This window comes from Eretmochelys imbricata, chromosome 1 (genome assembly GCF_965152235.1).
Source record: "Eretmochelys imbricata isolate rEreImb1 chromosome 1, rEreImb1.hap1, whole genome shotgun sequence".
NCBI classification, from domain to species: Eukaryota; Metazoa; Chordata; order Testudines; family Cheloniidae; genus Eretmochelys; species Eretmochelys imbricata.
Genome location: NC_135572.1, coordinates 286,164,247 through 286,191,423, shown reverse-complemented (window position 1 = coordinate 286,191,423; position 27,177 = coordinate 286,164,247). Strand labels below are relative to the sequence as shown.

Genomic DNA, 27,177 nt, shown 5'->3' with positions numbered 1-27,177 from the left:
GGCAAGTCTACACTGCAAAGTTAAGTTGACGTAAGGCAGCTTACGCCAACCTAACTATGGAAGTGTACACACTGCAATGCTTTAACTCACCTGCTACACCGACCTAATAAAACCGTCTGGACAAGAGGCATAGAGCTTTCTGCGATGGAATTAGAGTGATGCAGTGTCAGTGTAGGGTGCTTATGTCACCCTAAGTGGACTCCAGGAGCTGTCCCACAATGCCCACCGTGACCACTCTGGTCACAGTTTTGAAGTCCACTGCCCTGCAGCCAGATACACAGGTGAATGGCCCTCCTCCTCTGAAGCCCTGGGAAATTTTGAAATTGCTCTTCCTCTTTGCTTGGCGTGGAGAGCAACTGCCCAGCTGACCACGCCAGATCCATGCAGCAAATGTCCTCCTGCCTGGAGTACATGGGAGGTGGTGGATCTCCTGGATCTGTGGGGAGAGGAGGTTGTGCAGTCACCGCTCTGCCCCAGCCACAGGAACTTTCATATCAATGGCCAGATCACTCACAGCATGGTAGAGAAGGGCTATGACAGGGACACATAGCAATGCTGTGTAAAAATCAAGGAGCTGAGGCAGGCGTACCAGAAGTCAAGGGAGGCAAATAGCTGTTCTGGTGCAAAGCTGCAGATGTGCCGCTTCTACAAGGAGTTACAAGGAGCCACCATCTTCAGTGGTGACCCCGCTTCTACTGTCAAGAGCCCTGTGGATATTTGGGAGGAGCTGGGGTCACTGGCCACTGAAGTAAACCCAGAAGATGACATGCTGGACGAGGAAGAGGAGGCAGAGGAGGATGGGGGACAGGCGACAGGGAGGTCTGGTTGTGTGGTGAGCCAGGACCTCTTTTTGACTCCTGAGCAGTCTAGCCAGTTCCAGCAGTCCAGCTCTGGCAAGCATGATGCAGAGGAGGGAACCTCTGATAATTACTCTGCATCAATACTGCAGGGACACCTCTGGTCATGTACTGCTTTTTTTAATCAGACTACAAGAAATAGTGAAATAACCAATGCAGGAACAGTTTCTATCTGCTTCTCATTCCCCTGTACAGCCAGGCAGAGAGGGCCTTGCGGAAAAGTTTGTTTATGCACACTGGGATGTCCTGTGAATCCTCCAGAGAGTTCTCTAGGAACCTTTCCTGGATGTACTCCACAATCCTCTACCGAAGGGTTTTTCTTGGGAGGGCTGCTTTGTTTCTTTGCCTGTGGTAGGAAACTTTGCCACACCACTCAGCAATTACTTCAGCAGGCACCATATCAGCACACAAGCCAGCAGCACATGGTCCCTGTCTTCAGCCACACACATGCAGGAGCTGGACCCTTGCAGCCTCGGTTAACCTCAGGAGTGAGATATCAGCTGCAATCACCCCTGCCTGTGGAAAATGGTGCCAGTATTCAGTACAGTAGACCTATGCACTGGTACTGATACCCCATGGCTACCCCCTGCTTTGTCTCAACTCACCTCCTTGCCCCCCGAGCCATACTCACCATGGCTGGGGATACCACCACACTGTGTGAGTGCCAAGGGAAACTGAGATAGATGTGCTTGACACTTGGTTGGATCAAGGGTGTAAGCTCACTGACAATGATATCTCTGTCTATTGTTTCTTTAGCAGATGCAGATGAGCCCTTGACCATCTCCTGCACACTGGTGGAGCACCTCACTCAGATAAGGAAAAGGAACTGGAGGAGTAAAGCAGACATGCTCAAGGAGGTGCTGCAGTCGTCTGGTGCTTTGGATTGTGAGCAGACAGCATGGAGGGAGGTAGTCAGTGACATATTGTGCCGGGATAGTCAGGATAGGAAACAGGGGCAGGAACAGATAATAGCGCTGCTCAGGGAGTAAACAGACATATTGTGGTTCCTGACTGAACTTCAGGCTGAACACATCCATGCATGCTTCCCCCTGCAGCCCATACGGAACTGCCTTCCTGCACCTCCCCTCACTGCCCCTGCCCACATTCCTCATTTGCTCAGGGGAGTCTGCATTATCCCGGACACTCCATCCCGTGGGACAATTTGTAGAACAATAGCTGGACATACATCCAGCTCTGAGAGCCTCACTTGCAAATGTGCTTCCCCTTTAAAGATACTTTTCTCTGTATGTATGAAGTTTAGGTTACCAATACATAAATATATCTGCACGGATGTGGAATAAAAATGTACTTATGGAAAGTCAATCTTATTATTCTCTAATATATGGCGACTACTGCTAACATTCAGAGACGGTACCAATAGGTGCATTTGCAGTGTTATAGTAGCACACACATAGTAATCATTACAAGGTTCATACCATGGTACACACACACACACAAAAGGCTGGCTAAACACATTACAGCAACACACATTACAGTGGCCCATTGTTAAAATCCTCCTTCAAAGCCTCCCTGACCAAATGGCTCCCCATTGAGCCTTTCTTACAGCCCTGCTCAAAAGAAGAAGACAGCTGCTCCACTTCCTCGCTCCACCCCTGGGAAAATTTCTCCCCCTTTGATTCACATATATTATGGAGGGCACAGCAAGCAGCTATAACTATGGGAATATTTTCCTCACTGAGGTCTAACCTGCTGAGGAGACAGTGCCCCTTTAAAGGCACATTCAACCGTCATTCTGCACCTGCTGAGCCTATTGTTGAAGTGCTCCTTGCTGCTGTCAAGGTGGCCGGTGTAAGATTGCATGAGCCACAGAAGTAGGCTGGGTTTCCCAGGATCACTATTGGCATTTCCTCATCTGCCGTGGTAATCCTCTGGTTTTGAAAGAAAGACCCTGATTGCAGCGTTCTGTACATGTCTGTGTTCCTAAAGATACATGTGTCATGTACCTTCCCTGACCAGCCCGCATTGATGGTGGTGAAATGACCACAATTGTCCACTAGCGTTTGCAATACCACAGAAAAGTAGCCCTTTCTGCTGATTTACTCTGTTGTAAGGTGGTTTGGGGCCAAAATGGGGATATGCATGTTAACTATCACCCCACCACAGTTAGGGAATCCCATTGCTGCAAACCCATCCACTATTTTACGCATATTGCCCAGAGTCACAGTCCTTTATAGCAGGAGGTGATTATTGGCCCTGCACACTTGCATCACTGCAGCCCCCATGGTGGATTTCCCCACTCCAAACTGATTCACAACTGATCGGTAGCAATCTATCGTTGCCAGCTTCCACACAGCCATCACCTCTTGCTTCTCCACCATTAGTGCAGCTCTCATTTTGGTGCCCGTGTGCCGGAGGGCTGGGGGCAAGCTCCACACACAGTTCCAGGAATGTGGCCTTCACATCCGAAAGTTCTGCAGCCACTGGTTGTCATCCCATACCTGCATAATAATGCAATCCCATCACTCAGTGCTTGTTTCTTGAGCCCAGAACTGATGGGCCACTGTGTGCAGCTGCTCTATGAATGCCAACAGTAATCTTGAATTGTTTCTGTCCATGGTATACAGCTGGGCAGACACCATATCATCATCATCATCGTCACAGCTCATGAAATATTGCAGGGTCGGGCGTGTTGTGTTCATAACGCTCATCACAATACTGGAGAGCAGTGCAGGATTCATACTTTCTGACAGAGACGGCAGGCAGGCAGGCAGTTTTCAGGGACTGTTGAAAAGCAGCACGAAACGTACTAGGAAGCCCATGGAATGATGGGACAGAGAAAGCTGCATCATGGGAAACTGAGCCTGCTCCCATGAGGTATTTATTGCAAACCCTTCCCAGAACATTCTGTGGCAGATGGTGGCCAGTTGCACAATGGATAGCTACCCACGGTGCACTGCTCTCTGTATCAATGCGATGTGGACGTGCTTCACTGACACAAGAAGCGTAGTGTGGACATACACCAGCGGTTTAAATACAGCGGTGACTGTACATTAACATAACTTAAGTCAACTTAAGTTTGTGGTGTAGACATGTCCATATATGGGTAGGAGAAAGAGGCTGGAGGAGACTGTTGTATTAATTTACATGGAATAAATGAGCCAAAGGTGTTAACATAACCCAGTCACTGCCCAACATTAAACACTTGCAAACAAGGTTCAGGGTTTAATATACAGAGACATCAGTCTGCTTAGTACCATGGAAAGCACATAATTAAAAATCCTTTTTAGCCTTTTATTAAAGACACAGAAAGGAAGGAGAAACAGTTAAAACATTTGAAATGTAAAGCACTGATAAGGCTTTCACTTTAACAACATCCCTTCTTCCCTTTAGCGGGAGAAAGTTTTGGAAAAAAAGTCTCCTTAGTTGACAGTTTTTTAGATGGTATGAAAGACGGTAATAACTGTATTTTTGGGGGGAAAGAGAAAAAGTTAGTTGAAATGGGCTGCAGCTCTTGTTGATACTGTTGTTGAAGTCCAATCCTATTTCTGCCCAAGTGGTGTATGGAATTCAGCTGGAGCTGCTAGGTATGGCAATGTCATCTGGATCCCTCTCTTTGGCCCAGCTAGGTCAGGACAATTCTCAGGATCAGAACAAAGAAGGTCCAGGATCCCAGGAGATGGTGGGAGTGACAACCATGTTGGTGAAGCTTGCTTCAGTAGCCTCCATCTGTTCTTCCCTCTTTTCTTCCCAAAATCTCTTTTTTTAAGGAATCAAAAAGGGAGTGAGGAGTGGAATACCCCATATCCTCATTATTTTGTCCACCAATTAGGCCTAATATCCAACACACCAATGTTGGTTCATTAATTTATGGCTCCACATTTTCTGTTTTTACCAAACATGATTTTAACATAGTCCTTGAATCATATCAACATGGCCTTTTTTTTTTGTTTGTAGTAATTTAGTCTCTGTCTGGTTCTCTTGCACCTATTTATAACATTCATTATTGAAAACAACTTGACCTATTTCCATCAACATTTGTTATTATAGGTTATTCTATCATCTTACAAACTTTTACATACTTTTTACAGTTGAGATTACAATGAGGGTAAATTTGTAATCCCAATTATTACAATAGGACACAAACTCCTGAAACAAAAATGTGGGGGGAAATTACGCAAGGCTTCACAGCCACAGGTCATAAACCAGAAAACAAGCTGGTATTTCTGCAGATCAATGGAAATTCAAGTCTTATTAAGTTAAAGTATAAAGTTAAAGTTTAAAGAATATTTTCATAATATGAAAATACAAATCAGATGGCTCACAGCTTAATTACAACACCTATTATTATATGTGATCTTATTAAAAATTAAGGTTGCTTTTGCTTATTTAATATTGATAAACCACTGGCTTAAACCTTTTACTCAAATGCAACATATACAATTTATATGTAGATTAAAATATTAATAATTAACAATCATGGTCATAAAAATCCCAGTACTACATTCTTGTTAAATTAATTAAAAACTGGGTTATCACTTGGCAGCAGTAGGTCTTCTCAGTAGATGATCAGCATCAATGATTTTTTGCATGATCACATACATTATAACATTAAATAATGCCAGAATTGTTTAGCCATTTTTAAATAAATTTTTTGATAAATAATACCACAATATATTGCAAGCACCTCAGATAGCCAATTTCTTTTCATTCCTGCAAATTAAAAATAGAGGATCCTCTCCCACCTCACCCCAGGCTTCCGGCTCCCTAGCCATCACCTTTCTTAGATGGAGACCCATGTCTCTCTCCCTCCTAGCCGGGGCATTTCCAGGCTGCACAGATCTCTGCTGACATTGATACTTTCAGCAAGCTGGACTGCTTAGCCAGGCCAGCATCTGCAATTTGCTTACTTTTCAAATGCTATGAACAACGTAATTCCCAGCAGTTATGAGTTTCCACATAGCTCTTTCTAAGCAAGCACACGTATTCTTAAGTGAAAGCATTACAGAGAAAACATATTAAAAATGATACACACATGCTAGAAAGCTTACCAGAGATCACCCCAATTGTAATCTCAGACTCTGGCTGGTGTCAGTCCTTCCAACAGTTCCCTATGCTTTGGCGACCCCCCTTGGACAGAAGGTTCTGTCTGTTTGCTGGGTCAGAAAGATGACCCTGAGTCAGTTTAAACTCAGGCTTTTTATCCAAAAGTCCTTTCTTTGTCTGGGGAATCCAGTTTGAACCCATAAATGTGAGCCTCTCCAGGTGGGGGTACCTAGACTCTGAAAGTGTTACAACCTGAGTGAATTTGCCTAATCACCCTGCACTGTTCTTAATTCTGGAGGAGCTGTGGTCACCCTCCCACATTGAATTACATACAATCCCTAACCCACAGTAATATACATGCTTAGCTATTGCAGGAAATTGCTAGTCACAAGATTCACAATTAAAGGGCAATCACTGTGTAACAAAAAAGTTGTTCTGGTCAGTGCTTGAGTCCTAAAAAAAGACATGCCAAAACATACTTCTGGCACTATCACTCAGAAGTGATGGTAATGCAAACTGGGGCAGCTTCCCATGGGTCTGGAGAGACGTGTAAGTCCCATGGCAGCAGGTTCCACACTGTACCTCCTTTTACTGTGTGCCTTGGAACTGCTGCCAGGGGCTATGCCATGCTCCGACACCGCCAGAGCCTCCTTGCTAGTGCTGGCTGATCCATCAGCGGTGCAGCTCTCCAGACAAATCCCTGGCACATCCTGACAGTGGGCAGAGCAGCCTCCCTTTCCCCCAGCTAAGCGTGGGGTGAAGGGAGTGACGCTCACCCCCAGCATAGAATCGAAAGTGCCCGAACACATTTCTGGCTCCCAAAAAGGTGCCAGAATGGCATTCTGGAGTATTCCAGCACAACTCAAGTCCTGGTTTAAATTTACTTAAATATCAATGTGGAAACAGATTATTATTAGAGGGAGCAGTAAATATTTCTGTCACTGCAGCACTCAAAGACCACAGTCAGGATCAGGTCCCCACTGTCCTGGGCTCTGCTGAACAAATGTGGAAAAGGGACAATTCTTCCCTCCAAGGACTTAGAATCTAAAGCACACAAACAGAGCAAGGCTGATGAGTATATAACATACAGGCAAATTAATACGGTGTAGAACTGGCACAGCTTTGTTGATTACTTATGCTGTTTATGTGTTTTCCTTTTCAAATTGGGACAGAAGTAAGGAGTAAGGAAAGGTCAGAGGAGAAGGAACAGTCAGATCTCCTCACCGGCCTTACTATGATCAGCAGGCAGGATTTTATAGGCATCATGATAGAGATGAATTTTAAGGAGGGATCTGAAGGAAGATAAGGTAGTGTCTCTATACAGATTTTATTGGGGAGTTTTCCCTGGCATAAGAGGCAGTGTGGGGGAAAACAGAGATGTGTTTGAGTGAGAAGCTGACTGATTGATGGTACATCTGGGAACAGTGACAGAGATAAGATTGGGGTCGATGTCACACTAATTTACTAGGGGTGAAGGCTAAGTTGCAAAGAGCCATAAAAATTAAACAAGAACCTTGTGCCTGATGAGGAGGTAGCCAGTGGAGGGATTCAAATGGGAGGGGAAGGGGGAGAGGACATGGTCAGAGCAACAAGAGAGGCAGATGATCTTTGTATATATAGTGATACCGTAAATCCTTGAGGGGGAGAAGCCATATATGATTGTCAAGCAATCGATAATTTGGCACGCACATGTTTCCTAAAATACGCACATGGATCAGAGAACAAAAGAAAGATATAATCTATCTATTACATTGAAATACTGGCATGTGGATTGTTTAAACCATCAAATAGTGAGCCCTAGGAAATGTTTGAACACACTTTTGTAAGAAAAAATAATGGGTCAGGTTTATGCTCTTTTTTGATCAAAGTGCCTGTTTCAGTGGTAATCCTTGTGTTAACAGAGAAAGAGGGTAGGAAAACTTGGCAATTTTTAACCTGCAGTTATCATGAATACAGAGACAAAAGCAAGGCATTAAAAATGTTTCTACTCATGGGGGATCAAGGTTTCATCAAGACAAATGTTTCAGCCAAACAGAATAGAGGTAGATTGAAGAGATTTGCAAAATAGACGTCAAATATCTAAAACTCAGCAGGGAGCCATTTTAATATATCTTTTATAACAGTTGCTTCCTGGTTGCACAGCAGGTTTGTGGGAATGGTAAAAAAAAATAGTAGAACTAGCAAACAGCAATTTTTTATAGCTTTTTGCTCTTTGTTTCCTTTCTTCATGTGTGTCTTAAGATTCTTGTATTTCCTTTTGTTAAAAAGGTGCAATTAACAGTGCCATGGGAAACAAAAATTCTACTGATAATACCTTAAGAGCAACTTATGTCTGCTCATTGGTACATACAGAGCCATGATAGCAGAAAATCTAGAGTTTTAATAGGAGATCTCATGCTGTTTTGTAAACAGCAGCAGTGAAGCTAAGTAAATATCTTCTGCTCTTCAAAAATAAATCAGTGCCAGGATGATTCAAACTCCTTACAAATCTTTTAAACAATAAAATCTATTAGAAAATATAGGTTCAAAAGTAGGTGGAATGGAGTGGAAATATCAGAGAGATGACCCCAAGAAGTAAGAAAAATGTTGGCATTGGACAAACAGGGATATTCATAGAGGATTTAAGGCATAACTTAGTTCACAGAAACTGATTGATCTCTTAATGACCAAAACAGTAGCTAGAAATGTCTTGGAGCAGGCTGATCAATTTAAAAATTGTATCTTGGAATATTTATTTGTTTAATGATATTTTTATTTGTCTGCCTGTGTGGAATCTGATTGCATAACAAAATAAGCACAAGATGCTGACATGCCTACAACAGAAAACACAAATGCTACCAGAAGAGGTAAGAATGACTACTAATCTCATTGCATTCATAATGAAATGTAAACCCCATCTCTCCAGCTAACGTTTCCCCAAAAGCAAGTTACACACACACACACACACACACACACAAGCATGCCACACATCCATTCTCTCTCATCCTAACCCCCACCCAAGCAATTTCTCCTGCAGACTAGGCAGAAAGCAGGATTGCTATTGTTATTTCTATTTTTAAATACTTAGGAGGCTGTTCAGCTCTGATGAGAAAGTGATGTAGATTTCAATGTTACCAGAGAACTGATGACACTGTAGCCTTAAAGCTTTCAAAATATGTCACAAGTGGCCATGCTCTGAAGAGTAGGGGTGACAGAGTAGAACCTTGCTGGACTCCAAGTGAGAGCAGACCAGCAGGGTAGCTGAGCAGCTACACAATACCACTCTGAACTGTTCAGAAAAGAAAGAGCGGAGTCGCTGAATAACCCATTTACTTCTGCCAGATGCCACAATCTTGTCAGCAATATTTTGCGGTCAGCCACAGAAACAGGCTCAATGTATTCTGGGAAGTCAACAGAAGAGATAAGATGTCTCAATGAAATTTTGTACCATGGTTCTGCACACTGAAAGAATGTTCAGAAACCTGTATTTGCCACCACTGAGAAAGGCATATGGCCTTTTTTCCCTCTCATAATGTTTCTCTGAGAAATGTTAATTGCTTATGGTAGAAAGTTATGGAAATCATGGTGAAAGATGATAGATCTCTTTACAGGTGTAATGGTGGTGCTAGTAGTAGACATCGTAATGGACAAAAGTGCTTTGTAATGGACACAGAACACAACCTTAACTGTGGAGGAGCTCTCTCCGGAATTATAATTGTATAACCCATGATTTTAGAATTTTTAAAACAATGGATAAATATAACACATAATGGAGACTATATGAGACAGTAACTTCTTTTTTCATCATCCAGAGAAAAGACAATGGGGTGAGTAATATTTATATGTAAAGGATATTATGGTTTTTACACCAAAATGTTCCTTATAGAGTTAATACATTTTAAGGCTGGAAGGGACCGTTATGATCATCTAGCCTGGCCTTTTGCATGACACAAGCCACTGAATTTCACCTAGAGATTCCCATTTATTATCTTTGTTTCAGGTTGGGTTTGAAATAAGTATCACATATAATACATGTTCAACTAATAAACATTTTTCTTAGCAAAACTGTTTATCCAAATAATATTCTTACCCAAAACAATCGTTTTGCATTATGGAGTGTATTTTCCATGGTGCGTTAATGCACAAGCCCCATGTTATCAAGAGAGTAATGCAACTAACTGCGTTTATACGCCAAGCTGTTGTGAACCTTTCAAACATGTAGCTTTGAATATACGTATGTAGAACTATGTGTAAACACAACACTCTATAGATGGATAAGGTTATCCTTTAAAAAATACATACTAAATTAAATATTTACAGGTAATAATACTTGCATAGACTATGCTGTGCTGCATTATCCTTAATAAGTGGGGCCAAAATTTTCCATAATTGCAGAATGTCCCCATATGATTTCTCCATTTCTTGGCCCACCTTGTACAGAAGAAACAAAGAATTTCATTTGTGGTTTTGGCCCTTTGTGACTGCATAGGTGAGCTAACACCAAGTGACTGCATTTTCTGGAGTTCATGAAATAAGCTAAAAAGAATCAAACCCCAAATCAACCTTTTACTGTGATCTCTAAAATTAAGTGCTAAAATTACTGATGACTGATTCCATGGGTGCTATAATAGTGATTAACTATAAGATAAATAAGGGATGCATCATAAGCTCATCACTAACCACTCTGGGTTAAGAGAAAACTTTTCTTTAGGAAGTGTTGACAAAATGGTTTCTTGCACATTCCTTTGAAGCATCTGGTATTGGCCACCTAAAGCATGTCAGAATAGATGGACCTCAGGTTTGATCCATTATAGCAATTTTTATCTTCCTCTCTCTATATAAACTCCTAATGGTGAAGGCTAATCCCACCTGTAAGAAAGAGGAGTTCAGTAATGTATTTTTGTGACTTTTACTGTGTGTTTTAATTTAAAGTGAATTCCAGCAAATATTAGACATTTACTGATGTCCATTTAGCAAAGGCCAAAGAGGAGGACAGAGGTCACACAAGCATGCGGTTGTATGAAGTAAATGCCTATGGTCCAGCCTTCTTGTAACTTCACTGAGAGCTCTGGGAGTGGGAGATGAATAACCCTGCTTCTTAATTTTATCTTGGAAAGGATGAGTAGAATTCAGCAGAGGAGGATGGAGTGCCTGGAAAAGACACAGGAAATGTAAGGCTCCAATTTTGGAGACAAACACAAGTGTCCATTAAAAATTACCTCCAACAGGAACAGTACTGATAGGGACTTTAAAGATACCCAGGTCAAAGCAGACTCTCAGTTAATGGAGATAACGCATTAGTGTTTGGCATTTGGAACAAATGCTGAGATAAAGGGTTTGGAGGTGCAGTGACTGATGAACCTATGCTCTCTCTTGTGATGCACTTGTATCAATGTTCTACAGAGGTCACAGGGGTCTCATTAGTGTTCCCCAAGAAGAATGATCTTTCCTCTGAGATAAAACATTCTGTGAAATCTGAATGATCTCTATGTTATTTTCTACTCATTTGATCCAGGAAAATGTAAGAGCTTGTTTTTGAACTAAAATAAAAGGGTCTTGGAGGGCCCCATATGATGTTGCCAATATGTGGGCTTTTACAGATGTGGAACGCTTATGGTGTAACACAGCTAGGAAGGGGCAGGGGGAATTTGTGTTCCACATCTTGCAAGTAAGCAACAGATTCCACAACCAGGGTTGATTCCAGTATACTGAGCCAGTGAATTACCAGGCTTGGTGGTAAGGACAAGAGTAGGGGAAAGGGTTTAGAGGTAGTTTCTAGATGAAATAGTGCTTGTTGAGACTTCAGATAGTTCTGGGATGAAGTGAACTCTAATTTGATGGAAGTGACAAGAATTGTCCTTTCCATGGAGCAGTGGTGCAAGAAGGGGATGTGAGAAGCATGTTACAACCACATGAAGCTGCATCATGTTTCCAGGCACTCTGAATTTGCATCCTTCAGAGGCTGCTGGAGTCTCTTAAATATGTCCCAAGTCTGATCTGGCTCCCAGAGATTTTCTAACGTGGACAGCAAGCACTTAGGGCCAAGTGTTCACCGCCTGCCTTTTTCTCTGAGATAAATAGAGCTTAATTAAGCATCTGTTTCAGTATGCTGGAGATGTCCATAATTTAATCAAGCTCTTAATGAAGTCTGAATTTCATAATATTAGTAACAGTACATCAAAAGGTGGGGGTTATGAGGGCAGGCTGCCCTGCCAGCAGTCTCAATAATACAGCTCAGAATGCTACAGAACAGAGAGACAGGCAGGCAATTTTATATTCCAGCTCTTATCAAAAAAAAAAAAAAGAAAAAAGGGCAAGTCCCACTCAGATTAGTGGGCAAGGGGTGTGGCTGTCAGGAACTGGCTGGTGTTTGAACAAGTTTCTATCCTATCTGACAAATGTTCCCAGGCAGAGATTAGTAGACTACCAAACTTCAGTGTTGGATGCACCACCTATTGTGAGCTGGAGGACTAGCAGCAGAAATCAATTGCTAATTACAATCATCTCCCACACAGTTCTTTAATCACATCTGGGGCCTTTGGAATAGGTAGAAGTGTGGCTCCTGGAAATGCAACACCACTGACACACTTGAGTGGTGTGGTGTGTAAATGAATACCTATGTGAGTATGCACAGTACTTTTAACTATTATGACCAAACCCCCTCGCCAACTATTGCAAAAAGCTAGTATATATGTAACAGCTACAGAAAAAAATATGAAAAGTCAACACTTGCCAAATGTGAGCACATATATCTCCTATTATAAACATTAAAGAAAAATGTGGTAACCCAGATACAACTGTATGATAATTGTAGGAAAATGCTAGCATTTTAATGGTGGCTATTGTATGTAATTGTTGGATTACATACAATAGCTGAACTCAAATTTAAAAACCTACTGCAGTAATATTCTTCATGGGGAAATTAACGGGAATTAAGAATGCTGCCCCTCAGCGACTTTCGCCACCATCTTGTTTCTAGTTGTCAAAAACAAGGCAGTTCCCCAAAATGTTGTTAGGCCTTGATTTTGTAAGGTGGTGAGTGCACCCACTGATTTGTAAGGGAGTTGAAGGCATTCAGAACATATTGGAGTTGCTCAACCCCTTGTAGGATTGAGTCTTTAAAACTTAATTTTTATTGTTTGTAAACAACGCTTCAATAGAAAGTGAATATGAAACTTAAGCATCATAGGTGCGAATATGGACGATATAAAATGCAAGTCATAAAGAATATGAAAGGTGGCCTGCTCAGTGAACACGACAGCTAATGTAACCTAGTTTGGGAAATTCTTCACTAGGCATATTATATTTAATATGGTGGGTCGTGTGATAATTTAAGGTACGTTATATCTTTCTTGATTTAAAAAATAACACAAAACAAACAAAAAACCCTACTTTGATTTTCCTTTTTAAACCTTCAAAAATTTCTTCATTTTATAAAACCTGCATCATTTCTATAGTACATTCATTTGAGGATAAGGCAAAGAAATCATACATTTGCTCTTTTTAGGAACTCCTAACTCTGAGGAAACAGAATAGTAATGTACCATTTGAGGATATACGTGGTTTTGAAAAGTACAGCTGAGAACTTTTCCTCGGGCATCTAAGAATTAAAATACTGTCTTTACCATCAGAATATGTAAAGTCAAACCCAGTTAGGGAAATATCACAAGTAGTGATCTAATTAGATAGTGTCCAGCCAGTAGACCAAGAAAAACACAGGCTCAGTAGGAAGTGATGTTTCTGATTTAGTAGGGGAGATTCTTCTTCATAGGTCACTATTCCAGCATTCTGCTGACATAAAGGAGGCTTAAGGCCACTTGTGCGCCCACAGCTCTTTCTGGAAAAGTAGTGTGGATGTCGACAACTGGGTTTTAGGGGACATTAGAACCCCAAAAATTAGGGTTTCCATTAACAAATATACGAAACACTGATTTTGAAACAGAATTTTGTTTATCTCACTTTATTAAGTGGACAAATTTAGTTGTGGTACAAAACTATTCATTAAGGTGTTATTCAATGGCTATTATTTTATTTTTTAGCTTTATCTCCCCCCAGTAAAAGAAGTTGCCCCTGAGAGGTGAAAGCTTGGATCAAATTCCAATTTGGGTAATTATTTTTTGCCTATCTCAACTCTCCCTGCAGTTTCATTTTTACAGGTTTTTGTTTGCTGCCAGCTTTAAATTATTGCATAAGTTTCTGGTTTATAACCAAAGCTGAAACCAAACAGGTTTTGCCTGTGTTCACAATGTTATCTACATTTCTCACATCTGTCATTATGTTTATTAATGCTGGTTATTTAGGAATTAGGCTACAAGGCCCATTTAGGAGTACAGGCTCTTATTTATCTTTTCCCAGTGTAAGTCTGTAGGTGTTTATTGTTTGGAGTATCTGTCTCATTAAGTGCCTAACCTCTCTGAATTTCTTATGTGATTCCTTGTAGTTAGGTTTGGGCACTTTTGTCAGGGCAGCCATGACCTAGGCAGATATCAACGTATTCCTGTGGTTTACTAAACCTGGATCTTCTGTGTGTCTTTCCCCTAGTGATACAACATTTTAATCAGAGTATCAACCTATTGCCATCATTTAGGTATCTATATTAGTCCTGACTATGGAGTGTGTTGCTACAATGAAAACAACATGGATATGGAGAAAAATAATACGAATTATCAAGGGAGGAACATTGCCCATTAGTAGTGAGTGTTTTAGAAGAACAGACACAGAGTGACAGCAATATAGAAATTACTGAAATCCCTGAACCCAATTGCCTTGGAAACTTGCCCCATTTCTTTTCACATACACTACATCCAATTTATGTCTTTCAGATGAACACTGACTGGGTACATTCACTGGAGATCTTGGTGTTAAATCAGCCCCTATATAATGATGATGTCTAATCCATTTTTGGGCTTAATTAAATAATTGTGAACATTAGCTGAACTCCTGTTCAAAATGCACTGATTTTTTTAATGTAATTCATCAATTCCCTTCTGTATATCTCCTTGCCAAGTTCTTTTTAATACATTTTCAGTTTTGAGCTACAGCAGGCAGAAACTGAAATACCAATATTCATGTTGTGTAAATGATCTTGACAGGCTTTGTTGATTAATGTCCTTCTAAATGTTTTCAGCATTATTAACACAGTAAGTTTGTATAACATTTCTAAGGATGGCAGGCAAGAAAGCCTTTCCAATATAGAATAGAATATCAGGGTTGGAAGGGACCTCAGGAGGTCGTCTAGTCCAACCCCCTGCTCAAAGCAGGACCAATCCCCAACTAAATCATCCCAGCCAGGGCTTTGTCAAGCCTGACCTTAAAAATATCTAAGGAAGGAGATTCCACCACCTCCCTAGGTAACGCATTCCAGTGTTTCACCACCCTCCTAGTGAAAAAGTTTTTTCCTAATATCCAACCTAAACCTCCCCCACTGCAACTTGAGACCATTACTCCTTGTTCTGTCATCAGTTACCACTGAGAACAGTCTAGATCCATCCTCTTTGGAACCCCCTTTCAGGTTCCAAAGCAGCTATCAAATCCCCCCTCATTCTCCTCTTCCGCAGACTAAACAATCCGAGTTCCCTCAGCCTCTCCTCATAAATCATGTGTTCCAGTCCCCTAATCATTTTTGTTACCCTCCGCTTGACTCTTTCCAATTTTTCCACATCCTTCTTGTAGTGTGGGGCTCAAAACTGGACACAGTACTCCAGATATCCTCACTTTCAATTCATTTTAATCTGTATATTTATTATCCCAGCATTCTTTTTCCTTCCCCATCCCCATCTGATGCCTATTACTGCTCAGACTGATCTTGCTTTAGAAGAGAGGTTTCTAAGAACTGCCCAGATGAAATTTCACTACTAGATGGTCAGTTGCTTATACTCTAGCCCTGAAACTGATTTTGTCCAGAGATGTAAGAGCCACCTTCTTGGTACAGTAGAGTGTTTATTGGCCAAGGTATAAATAAGTATCAGAAGCAACTGATTCTGTATTTTGTCCTTTACAGTGGATCACAATTATCCAGCTGGCTGGGACTATGACTGAAGATCATTCTCAGTAGCAAACCCAAGCGTGTCTGTAATTTACCTCTTGTGGAAAGATAATTAAGTACAAACCTGGCCACTGTTAGAAAGAGCTGCAAGATGTACTTAGAATCATAGAAGATTAGAGTTGGAAGAGACCTCAGGAGGTCATCTAGTCCAACCCCCTGCTCAAAGCAGGACCAATCCCAACTAAATCATCCCAGCCAGGGCTTTGTCAAGCTGGGCCTTAAACACCTCTAACAATGGAGTTTCCACCACCTCCCTAGGTAATCCATTCCAGTGCTTCACCATCTAATTAGTGAAACAGTTTTTCCTAATATCCAATCAAGACCTCCCTCACTGCAACTTGAGATGGTTGCTCCTTCTTCTGTCATCTGCCACCTCTGAGAACAGCCTGGCTCCATCCTCTTTGGAACCCCCCTTATTTGCCTATGCCTTCTACATTGATTCAGTTCTGGTGTGCTAGCTGAAAAATAAAGCCACAAGCATCCAGGGAGCTCTATGTTTGGTCTCTCTCACCAAACTCTTGAATGTTTAAATGTAAACTTGAATGTGTAAATGTAAACACCTTGTAAGGTGTCTAGATGCTAGTGTGATGAAGTCAGAGATATGATGATAATGGGTGACACCAAAATTGTTCGAATAATTCATATAAGCAGGATTCAGTGAGAAAGAATGGAGTCAAAACATGGGAAACAGAGCTGCAACTCGTTAGAAAGGTTTGGATACTTGCTGTCCAAATAGCTAAAATTCTATTGTATTTAATATACTTATTACTGATTTGTAGATTGTAAAGCAAGAACAATTACAAGTACATATGTTATTTTGCATATTTACCAGGCTCGGAAGGCAAACCAAGAACTACAGTGCTTTTTCTTAGGCTTCCAAGCTATCATTTTAATAGAATTCCCTTGTGTCTGACTGGCAAACACAGAGTATAACTAATCTCCCCAAAACAACTAGATACTGAGATGATTAACTACAGGCCTGGTCCTAAGACAGTAGATGTCAACAGAAAGACTTCTATTGAACTTTATGGATTTGGATGAAGACCTATACATATCAATATTAATTATTAACTAAGGATTGTACAAGATCTGAGCCAAGCCTGCAATCCTCATTCTTGAGCATTAAGCACAGGATTAGGTATAAAAAACCCCTATATGTTAATGCGTACACAGAGAAAATATCCTATTATGATAGGTTATGTAGCGGCTTTAAGTTTTCTCTCTGTAAGCCATTCCCAGGGTATATTTAAATTATAATATTGTACTTACTGTTGAGTTTGCAGGTCCCTAGTTATATAGCAATATCTGATATGAACTCCAATTTAGCAACTGTGTTGTTATATTGTTTACAATTTCTGACACATATCTATTGCCTCATGGCTTTTCCATATCTAGTAAAGGAAAGAAAAGTTTTGCACCTGTCACTAGCCCTTGTTTTTTTAGTCTGCTCACAATAACAGATCTGAATAAAGCAGAAATCAGAAGATTTTATTAATATGACAACCGCTTACAATAGGCCTATACAGAATGTAATTTATTGTTTTGTGACAGTTTCAATAATAGTGATGGGAAACACAAGGGACAGAATGTTAGAAAAATTGCACCTCATACGAGGAGAAAGTGTTTTATGTTACCTCCTGGTTAGCAGCAGCTAGTTCTTCTTCCAGTGCAGAGACTCTTTCTAAAGAAACCCTCAGTCGTTCCCTTACCTAGAAGAAAAACCAAAATATGTGCAGTAACGTGATTTCTATGAGTCTTTCAGGTTTATATAATCTGCCATAAACACTACAGTACAATCTGCAGGTCTGTTTGCAGGTATGTGTATTGTGTCCTGAACACTCATGAAAGAGACATTAACTAAGAAGGCCTTTTAAACCTGACTCTGAGAAGAGTGAAGCCACATATGTGAGCATTAGGTTATAATCTTTAAAGCCTAACGTTGCTACTATAGAATTTCCTTTTAATCTATGAAATGTACAGTAAATGCAACCTTCTACAAGTACACAAGACACTAAATATAAGAATTTATTGGAACAGTTCCAGAGGAAAGGTATGGAAAAGAACTCCTGAAAACACATTCAAGTCCATTGTGTGAAGAATAACTGCTAATACTAATTTAATTTACCAAATTCATTGAAAAAGTTATGTGCAGCACTATTTGTAACTGACCAAGTTAATCTTTGTTAATAAAGTCATTCACTTTATTTTATCTTTGCAAAAAGTTATTAAGAATCTACAAGATATATTTCCTATACACAAAAATCTAATGCTGTGTTTGTAATAAATGAGAGTTTATTATATATGAGAGAAGACATTATTATCTATTTTCTGGGCTTCCCTTAATACTGTCTATATTACACATAAAAGGTCATAGTGTAAACACGAAAGTGATGTATCTTATTCTATAAAACTGAAGGCATATAAACTTCTACTTGTTTGAACACTTATTTCATATCCAAAGGTAATGATGAAAGAAATGCTAATCAATTAAGAACTTTGGGGAAAATAATTGTCTTTTGACTCCTGCTGTCCTTACTGATGAAAGTGGAATTTTGCAAATGCTTATAATACATACCTAACACAACAGCATTCACAAGAACTAATAACAAATAGCTAACACTTCAAACTGTACATATTAGTACACTATTGAAGTTACTTATGTCCAACACTATGCTGCAATGTGTACACTTATTTTGTCTTATTCTTCTTTAAATCAAATTTTGAAATTAACTTAGTCAAGACAGCAAATACACTTGCAGAAAATAATAGCATCATGGAAAGTTATTCAAGTTATATTAATTGACAGGTAAAGAAAACCTTCTGGAAGAAAGAAAGCAATTTACTCTGGCTTAGATTAAATAAAAGATCATGTAAGCCTAGTGTATATCTTAAACCAGTTGTTGCTTGCACAACACTATTTGTTTTAGTTAATTTGAATAAAATATATATTAGCATACTGTTTTAGTAAAAGGCAAGAACAAGTTTAATTGCAGTAAGAACATGCTATGTATCGTCATATAATTTATTCAAATGACCTAAAATATCTACAGTAGTAACTTCTAAATATTATTCATATTTAGGTGTACGTTTTCATAAGACTTCATAGGACTGCCACTCACAGAAACACAAAATTAAAACACATACAAGCACATTCATTCTACAGGTGTAAACACCTGTTTGTATGCTTTAACAAAATTCTAACAGTTGCATGTGGATTTTGAATGGTGTTAGAATTTGAATGTACAAAACCCGCTTGGGCCACATACACAGCTGGAATCTGAAAATTTACCTCTTAAATTCTGTACAGTGCAATACTATAGTACCCAATCCTGACCCTTGTTTATATGGAACTGTGAGGCATAATAAAGCCCAGAAAGCCACATATGTTGCTGCACACTAGGCTAACTAATCCTGGGGATAGTAGGCTCTGGGCTCAATGGATGAATGTGAGGAACCACATGGTTTGTGAGAGCACAGCCACCCAGTGAGAGCAGGCAGGGAATTAGCATGAATAAGCTACATGCCACTCTATGAGCCACTCTATTCACATGCCAGTTTCTCACCCTAAACCATATGGCAGTAGCAAAGGTAGGGCTGTCAGTTGGAGGGAGAGTAATTAAACTGAAAAGGGTTTCATTTCCTTCCTTCCATAAATCAATCAATCAATCAATCAACCGATAATCCCCAAAGAGTATAGGGTCGGTCCACTGTCTTTCTGACCCACTCCAGAATCTTAAGCCTCCTGGCTCTAGTTTGTTCTCCCAACCTAAGCAACCATTACATTGACTGAGGACAGTTCTGTTTCAACAGAAAAGCCTATTCATTCTTTCTATACCTGCTTGCTAAACTGCCCAGGGATAATCCCACGCTCCACCCCCAATTCCGATGTTATAATCATTCCCCTACGTGGAACTGCCAATACATGTCAGTCAGTTAGGCTGACAGTAGTCTGTGACTCCAACAGTGAGAGGAGGGAGAACCTTGGGCAGCCATGAAAACATTGCACAGATGTCTTGAATTGAGAGAAACTTCCCTTTCAAAAAGCAAATTAGTCTCTGATGCAGACCTGTCCTGGGAGCAGAGCTGCAGCAACCAGCGCCAGAGAAGCAGCCCAGGGAGCTGGAGGCAGAGCAGCAGCAGCAGTGCAGAGACAGAGTGGTGGAGCTGGGGTTATGAGGACTCTGCCAGACAGGAGAGTGGAAGGGGAGTCCTCAAGGGCCGGGAGGCCACTGGGTAAAGGAAGTGGGAGCGAGGACTCAGATCCTTTTGCTAGCTCACTTCACCAGGGTAGTGCAGAAGCCAAGAAAGTTCCCCACAATAGCGGGACTATTCCCCCGCTTACATATGGGACAATGGCCAGAGCCACCTAAAAAGTTTACAACAAACTTCTTATAATAAATCCTATGTTGGCATCCCCCCAAATTTATTTGAAAAACAAAGAAAAAATAAAAAACAACAACAAAAGCACACCCTAATCTAGTTTCTGAATGGTCTAGAAAGATTGGCATTCTAAGTGTCATCTTGTTAGGAGACAAATGAGTGGACAAAGACTCAGGATATTCTTACCTCGTCTATTTTTATATGGTTTTTAATTTTTACATCTGGTAAATGTGCATAATACGGATAACTGGCACTATCATAATGCTTTCTCATCTCTAGACCTCAAAGGGCTTCACATTATATCAGTCCCGTTTATATATGGTGCAGCCAAGCACAGAAATGTCAAGCAATATTCTGGAGAAGAACCACAGGGTTTTGTGAAATATCAGAAATGTGCCTCTGCTGTCCAGTCTGTAAACTGTAACAATACTTGCCCACTTTCTAGGGCCTGGTGTGAGGCTTCACTAAATAAGGTTTGTGAAGTACAGAGAATTAAGACTAGTCCTTGTAATGTGTGGTGGCCAATCAGAACATAGCAGAGGATACACCTCTAGGCGACACTTCTCCTATGCAATGCCACAAATGGTGCAGAAAAGGTATTCCGTTTCCTTTCTGCCTGACTGCACAACCACAGAGCCAGATGACCAGCCACACCACTGGCTTTGAAGTGCCACAAAAAGAACCAGGCTCATCATTGATCTTTCAGTGTCACATGGTTAATCTATTGCTGGCATTCTGTGGTGGAGAGGTGCCCCACACCCATGCCAGATTGGGCTACAACAGGCCAGAGCAGCTGTGCAAGGCGGCAGCCAATCAGGGAGGGCCTGTTAGAGAGCCAGTCAGGGCCAGTATTACAGCCAGCCAATCAGGGCTAGGCTAGGCCCTATATAAAGGCTGCCCAGGAAGGGAGTAGGCAGACTCTCCCAGGTCTTCAGTGGGTGAAGGTCTGCTCCTCTGTGTGAGAAGACTAATGTGTGGCGTGGGGGAGCAGAAGGGAACTCCTGCCCGGTATCTGCTGGGCTGCAGGCCCTGAGGAAAAAGGGCCTAGCCGGTACAAAGGGGAAATAGCCCAGGGAGAAAGATGGACAAAGGGAGAGAAGGATGGCAGGCAGGAAGGCTGCTGCCAAAGGGTCCCTGGGTTGGGATGCAGAGTAGAGGGTGGGCTTACCCCCCCATTGTACTTCCCCTGGCCATTGGGAGTGGCCATCACAGACTGCACCAGGCCCCTGCCAAAAGGGGGTTAGACTTCGGGGTGTGGTTGACCATTGTGGCTGGGGCGAAGACAAGGACTGCTGATAACACCAAACCCCTGGAAGGGGGTGAGACTGGAGCAGTGGGCACTGCCGGAGGGCAGTGTCCTGAAGAGGATGCCGCAAGCTGGGAGCAACGTGGGTTGAGATGCCAATCTAGGGCGAGAGATGGACGGGACACCCTGGCAGAGGGTGTGCTGCATGAACTGAGCTAATTCCCAGAGTGAACAGCAGGAGGTGCTGCGGTGGTGAGTCTCAACCCCGTCACACATTCCTGTAGGTGGTTACATGCTGCCTATCCTACTGTATCTCCTGGTAACTGCTTCTCACTTATTTCCCCTCTTCTGCCAAATCCTCCCTTCTTCCCTTTCTAATTCCCAGCCCACAAAGAGCTTTAAAATCATTTATTCATGATAGTATTTGATGTTTTTTTCTATGAATATTTGTGTGACTAAAACTCCACTTACCTGCCTGTTTCTTAATTAAAAGATTGTAACTCGTGTTGAAGAAAATTGGTTGTTTTAATCTGCAAGAATATCTACATATACTTTTCTGTTGTATCTGCCCAGCACTTATGTTAAGGGAATTAATAATCTCTGACAACCGTAATTGAAACCATAAAAACTTCTGTTGCTGTTCTTGTTTATGGGGCAACTTTACCTCAAAATTAAGTCAGAAAACTTTCTTTAAAAAGTTAAGGTTTAAAACCTTTCTTTTCCTTTTAAATTTACTTTTTAAAAAAAATTAGTACCAAAAGTTTAAATCCAGTTGCTACATAAAGCCTGCAGGAGGGGAAACTTGCTTTGACAGATCTTATTATGTCACTAAACAGCAAAGTCCTTCTGCATGAACAAGATTGTTAATTTCTTTGTTACTTCCCAGTCTGGGAGCTTCTTCCAGAAGCCATTTCCTTGCAGGGATTACTGAAGGGAGAGAAAGCACTTCCTCTTCCTCTCAGTGGCCCTCCCATGGCCTTCCTGTATCTCCTCTTTCTATCTGTTTTATAGCCTCTAGTACTCCACATATGTTTGTAATTTGCTTAGTTCCTGCCTTTCTTGACCTCCCCAAAAACACTAAAAGGCATTTCTCAATAAGGCCAACCCAAAAAATCTGGAGTTTTTTTTACCAACCGATTTGGAGATACAATCAGACAAAAAAAGAGGAATTTTTTTTCAGAGACAACAAGAGAAGATTTTAAATGCTCTGACACCTCTGAGAGAGTGGAAGCATAGGCAACTTTCCTTTACCTTCCCATCCCTGAATCTTGGGGGCTAAGTCAGATTCCCATTCAAGTTAGGGCAACACTATAACTTTAAATACTCAGTTTGGAAAAATCTGAAAAGATCTGAGAAGTTCTCTCCAGAGATAAGATGTGGCATTTGAAATTTGATTTCTTTTGTGGGAATTTTATGGTGACTTATAATGGGAAGCTAACTTCAACCTTGACTATGAAGCTGATACTACCATTCCATAGTGCAAGCAAGACTCCCAGATAGGTAACTGGTGGCTGCTGATCTGTGTGCAGACTACAGGAAAATACTGTAACAGATTAACATAGAATTTTATTTCTTTATCACAAACTGAGATGTTTAAAAGAAAAGACAGTCAAGACAGATAAAAAACATGCTCTGTCTTGGGTTAGTGTTTTATTCCAGTTATCTACACAAATTACTGTTTGTCTTGCTACCTGGTGTTCCTAAAAAAAAAAAAATCTAAATATTCACTGACATCATCTGATTATGGCTAAGAACTAATTTTGAGGTTGCTCAAATATATGCACTGGTTTCATGACTGTTTTGCCCATTTTCTATTTTTATTTCTAGCTATTCCTGATTTTCATTTTATACATATACATAAAATAACACAGACTACACTTTGACATGATATACAATAGATTGGAAAGTAGCTTGAAATATCACTTCCTTCTATACCTCAAGCAGAAAGGTCTGAGCTCTTGTGTGGTGAAGTTATGTATGATTTGTTTGTCTGCAAGAGACAATATAAATCTTGAGACTCCTATAGCACCATGTTTTGGATTCAGGATTTATTCAGAATTAAACAAGTTAAACATTTTGCTTTTTAATATGAAAAGACATCTTAAATTACTCCCATTCTGTGGATGTGTTAGGTGTGGTTTGAAGCATCAGAATAATTCTATAAGTATTGCTCTCCTCTGTGAGCCAGGTGGAAGTAGATTCAAATCTGACTTCAGGACTGGATCTGTACTAGGTTCTAACAATCCAGTGCTGTATTCAGCAAGGTGCTGCACTACCAATGTCATCCTTCAGATGAAATGTTACGCAGAGTCTGGATATTTGGGTGGATGTTAAAGCTCAGACAGCACATTTTTCAAGCAGATAGGTATCCTGTACCAGATATGGACTGGTTACAGAACTTCTACCCCAGAGGGAGAGACAGGAGATGTGGATTTTTTAAGACATGTTAATACACTCCTGTATGACAGGTTTCAGAGTAGCGGCCATGTTAGTCTGTATTCGCAAAAAGAAGTACTAGTGGCACCTTAGAGACTAACCAATTTATTTGAGCATGAGCTTTCGTGAGCTACAGTCCACTTCATCGGATGCATTCAGTGGAAAAGTACAGTGAGGAGATTCATATACACACAGAAAATGAAAAAATGGGTGTTATCATACACACTGTAAGGAAAGTGATCACTTAAGATGAGCAATTACCAGCAGGAGAGCGGGGGGAGGGGTGGGGAGAAAACCTTTTGTAGTGATAATCAAGGTGGGCCATTTCCACCAGTTAACAGGAACCTCCGAGGAGTTGGGGGGGGGGGGAGGAATAAACATGCTACATGCCTCCAGCTTTCACCCAGACCACACCACACGATCCATCGTCTACAGCCAAGTTCTACGATACAACCACATTTGCTCCAACCCCTCAGACAGAGACAAACCCCTACAAGATCTCTATCAAGCATTCTTACAACTACAATACCCACCTGCTGAAGTGAAGAAACAAATTGACAGAGCCAGAAGAGTACCCAGAAGTCACCTACTACAGGACAGGCCCAACAAAGATAATAACAGAACGCCACTAGCCATCACCTTCAGCCCCCACTAACCCAGGAACCTATCCTTGCAACAAAGCCCGTTGCCAACTGTGCCCGCATATCTATTCAGGGGACACCATCATAGGGCCTAATCACATCAGCCACACTATCAGAGGCTCGTTCACCTGCACATCTACCAATGTGATATGTGCCAGCAATGTCCCTCTGCCATGTACATTGGTCAAACTGGACAGTCTCTACGTAAAAGAATAAATGGACACAAATCAGATGTCAAGAATTATAACATACATAAACTAGTCAGAGAACACTTCAATCTCTCTGGTCACTCAATTACAGACCTAAAGGTCGCAATATTACAACAAAAAGACTTCAAAAACAGACTCCAACGAGAGACTGCTGAATTGGAATTAATGTGCAAACTGGATACAATTAATCTTGGGCTTGAATAGAGACTGGGAGTGGATATGTCATTACACAAAGTAAAACTATTTCCCCATGTCTATTTCCCCCCACCGCTCCTCGGACGTTCCTCTTAACTGCTGGAAATGGCCCACCTTGTTATCACTACAAAAGGTTTTCTCCCCATCCCTCCCCCCGCTCTCCTGCTGGTAATAGCTCATCTTAAGTGATCACTCTCCTTACAGTGTGTATGATAACACCCATTTTTTCATTTTCTGTGTGTATATGAATCTCCTCACTGTATTTTTCCACTGAATGCATCCGATGAAGTGGACTGTAGCTCACGAAAGCTCATGCTCAAACAAATTAGTTAGTCTCTAAGGTGCCACTAGTACTCCTTTTCTTTTTACATTCCTGTAGTTATTGCCAGCTCAGGTCAGGTACATTACACATGCTGCCACCTAGTAGCTGAATAGTATAATACAGTTTAGCATTCTATTACATCTCTTCCTTTACGTTTTACATTGCCAACATTTACAAAATCATGCTATGCTTAAAGTTCACTACATACCAGTCTGTTAAGTGTTTCTGAATCATATTGGTTTTATCATTACACGACCCAAACATGTACTTAGTGGACAGCCAGATAACCAAGTTGTTACAACAATGGTCTCTGGTCAGTTTTGGAATATTGGAGTCGTGGTCTTATTATTATTGAAATTAAGAGGAACAGTCACAAGAGTAAAATGCCTGAAAACTGCATGGAATTTTTTTTTAAAATACCATAATAGATGCTCATTCTATGTATCCTGCTTCCCCCGCGCCCCCCCGCCCCAAAGAAAAAAAACAGTAAGAGGACCAAAAAGTGCTACCCAGACTAGCTAACCGAGTAAAAGAGGCTGTTAGAAACAAAAAGACATATTTTAAAAATTGGAACTCAAATGCTATTGAGCAATATAGAAAAGAACAAACTCTGGCAAGTCAAGTGTAAAGACAGGCCTAATTGGGCAGGCCAAAAAAGAATTTGAAAAGCAACTACTAAAGACAAAAATTAACAGCAAATTTTTGAACCTGTATTGGAAGCGGAAAGCCTGCCAAACAATCAGTGCAGCCACTGGATGATTGAGGTGCTAAAGGAATGCTCAAGGAAGACAAGGCTGTTGTGGAGAAGCTAAATGAATTATTTGCATAGATGTTGTGAGGGAGATTGCCCATCATTCTTTTTATATGACAAATCTGAGGAACTATCCCAGATTGAGGTGTCCATAGAGGAGATTTTGGAACAAACTGAAAAATTAAACAATAAGTCACCACAACCAGATGGTATTCACCCAAGAGTTCTGAAGGAGCTCAAATATGAAACTGCAGAACTACTAACTGTTGTAAGTAAATCACTTAAATCAGCCTCTGTACCAGATAACTGGGGGATAAGCTAATGTAATGCCATTTTTTTTAAAAAAAGGCTCCAAATGTGATCCTGGCAATTGCAGGGAAGTGAGCCTTACTTTGGTAATAGGCAAATTGGTTGAAACTATAGTGAAGAACAGAATTATCAGATACCTAGATGAACACAATGTGTTGAAGACTCAACCCAGCTTTTGTAAAGGGAAATCATGCCTCACCAATCCACTAGAATTCTCTGAGGGGGCCAAAAAAAAAATGGGGACAAGGGAGATCCAGTGCATTCAGTGTACTTGGATTTTCAGTAAGCTTTCACAAGGATCCCTCACCAAAGGCTCTTAAGCAAACTAGGCAGTCATGGGATGAAAGGGAGGGTCTTTAATGGATCAGTAACTGGTTTAAAAGATGGGAAGCAAAGGGCAGGAATAAATGGTCAGTTTTCAGTTGAGAGAAGTAAATAGTAGGGTCCCCTATGAATCTGTACTGGGACCAGTGCTGTTCCCCAGATTTATGAATATGTTGAAAGGAGTAAATGGTGAGGGGCAAAGTTTGCAGATGAAACAAAATTACTCAGGATAATTAAATACAAAACTGACTATGAAGAGTTAGAAAAGGATCTCGCAAAACTGGATGACTGGGCTAGAAAATGGCAGATGGCATACAGTGGTGATAAATGCAAAGTAATGCATCTTGGAAAATATAATCCCAACTGTACATACAAAATAATGGGATCTAAATTAGCTGTTACCACTTAAGAGAACGATTTTTTGGAGTCTCTGTGGACAGTTCTCTGAAAACATCTGCTCAATGTGCAGTTGCAGTCAA

At 40.8% G+C, this 27,177-nt stretch overlaps 1 protein-coding gene across 3 annotated transcripts in view; it reads right to left on the bottom strand.

Moving 5' to 3' along the window:
• The window catches only part of PPFIA2 (PPFI scaffold protein A2), a 578,892-nt gene that overhangs the window by 197,416 nt on the left and 354,299 nt on the right, over nucleotides 1-27,177 (bottom strand). For 2 of the 3 annotated variants that reach the window (XM_077807711.1, XM_077807712.1), the window contains one exon: nucleotides 17,520-17,594. The exons of the other annotated variant lie outside the window; for it this stretch is intronic. In XM_077807711.1, the coding sequence (XP_077663837.1) occupies nucleotides 17,520-17,594 (75 nt within the window). The remainder of the gene's footprint in view (nucleotides 1-17,519; nucleotides 17,595-27,177) is intronic. 3 annotated transcript variants of the gene reach the window in all.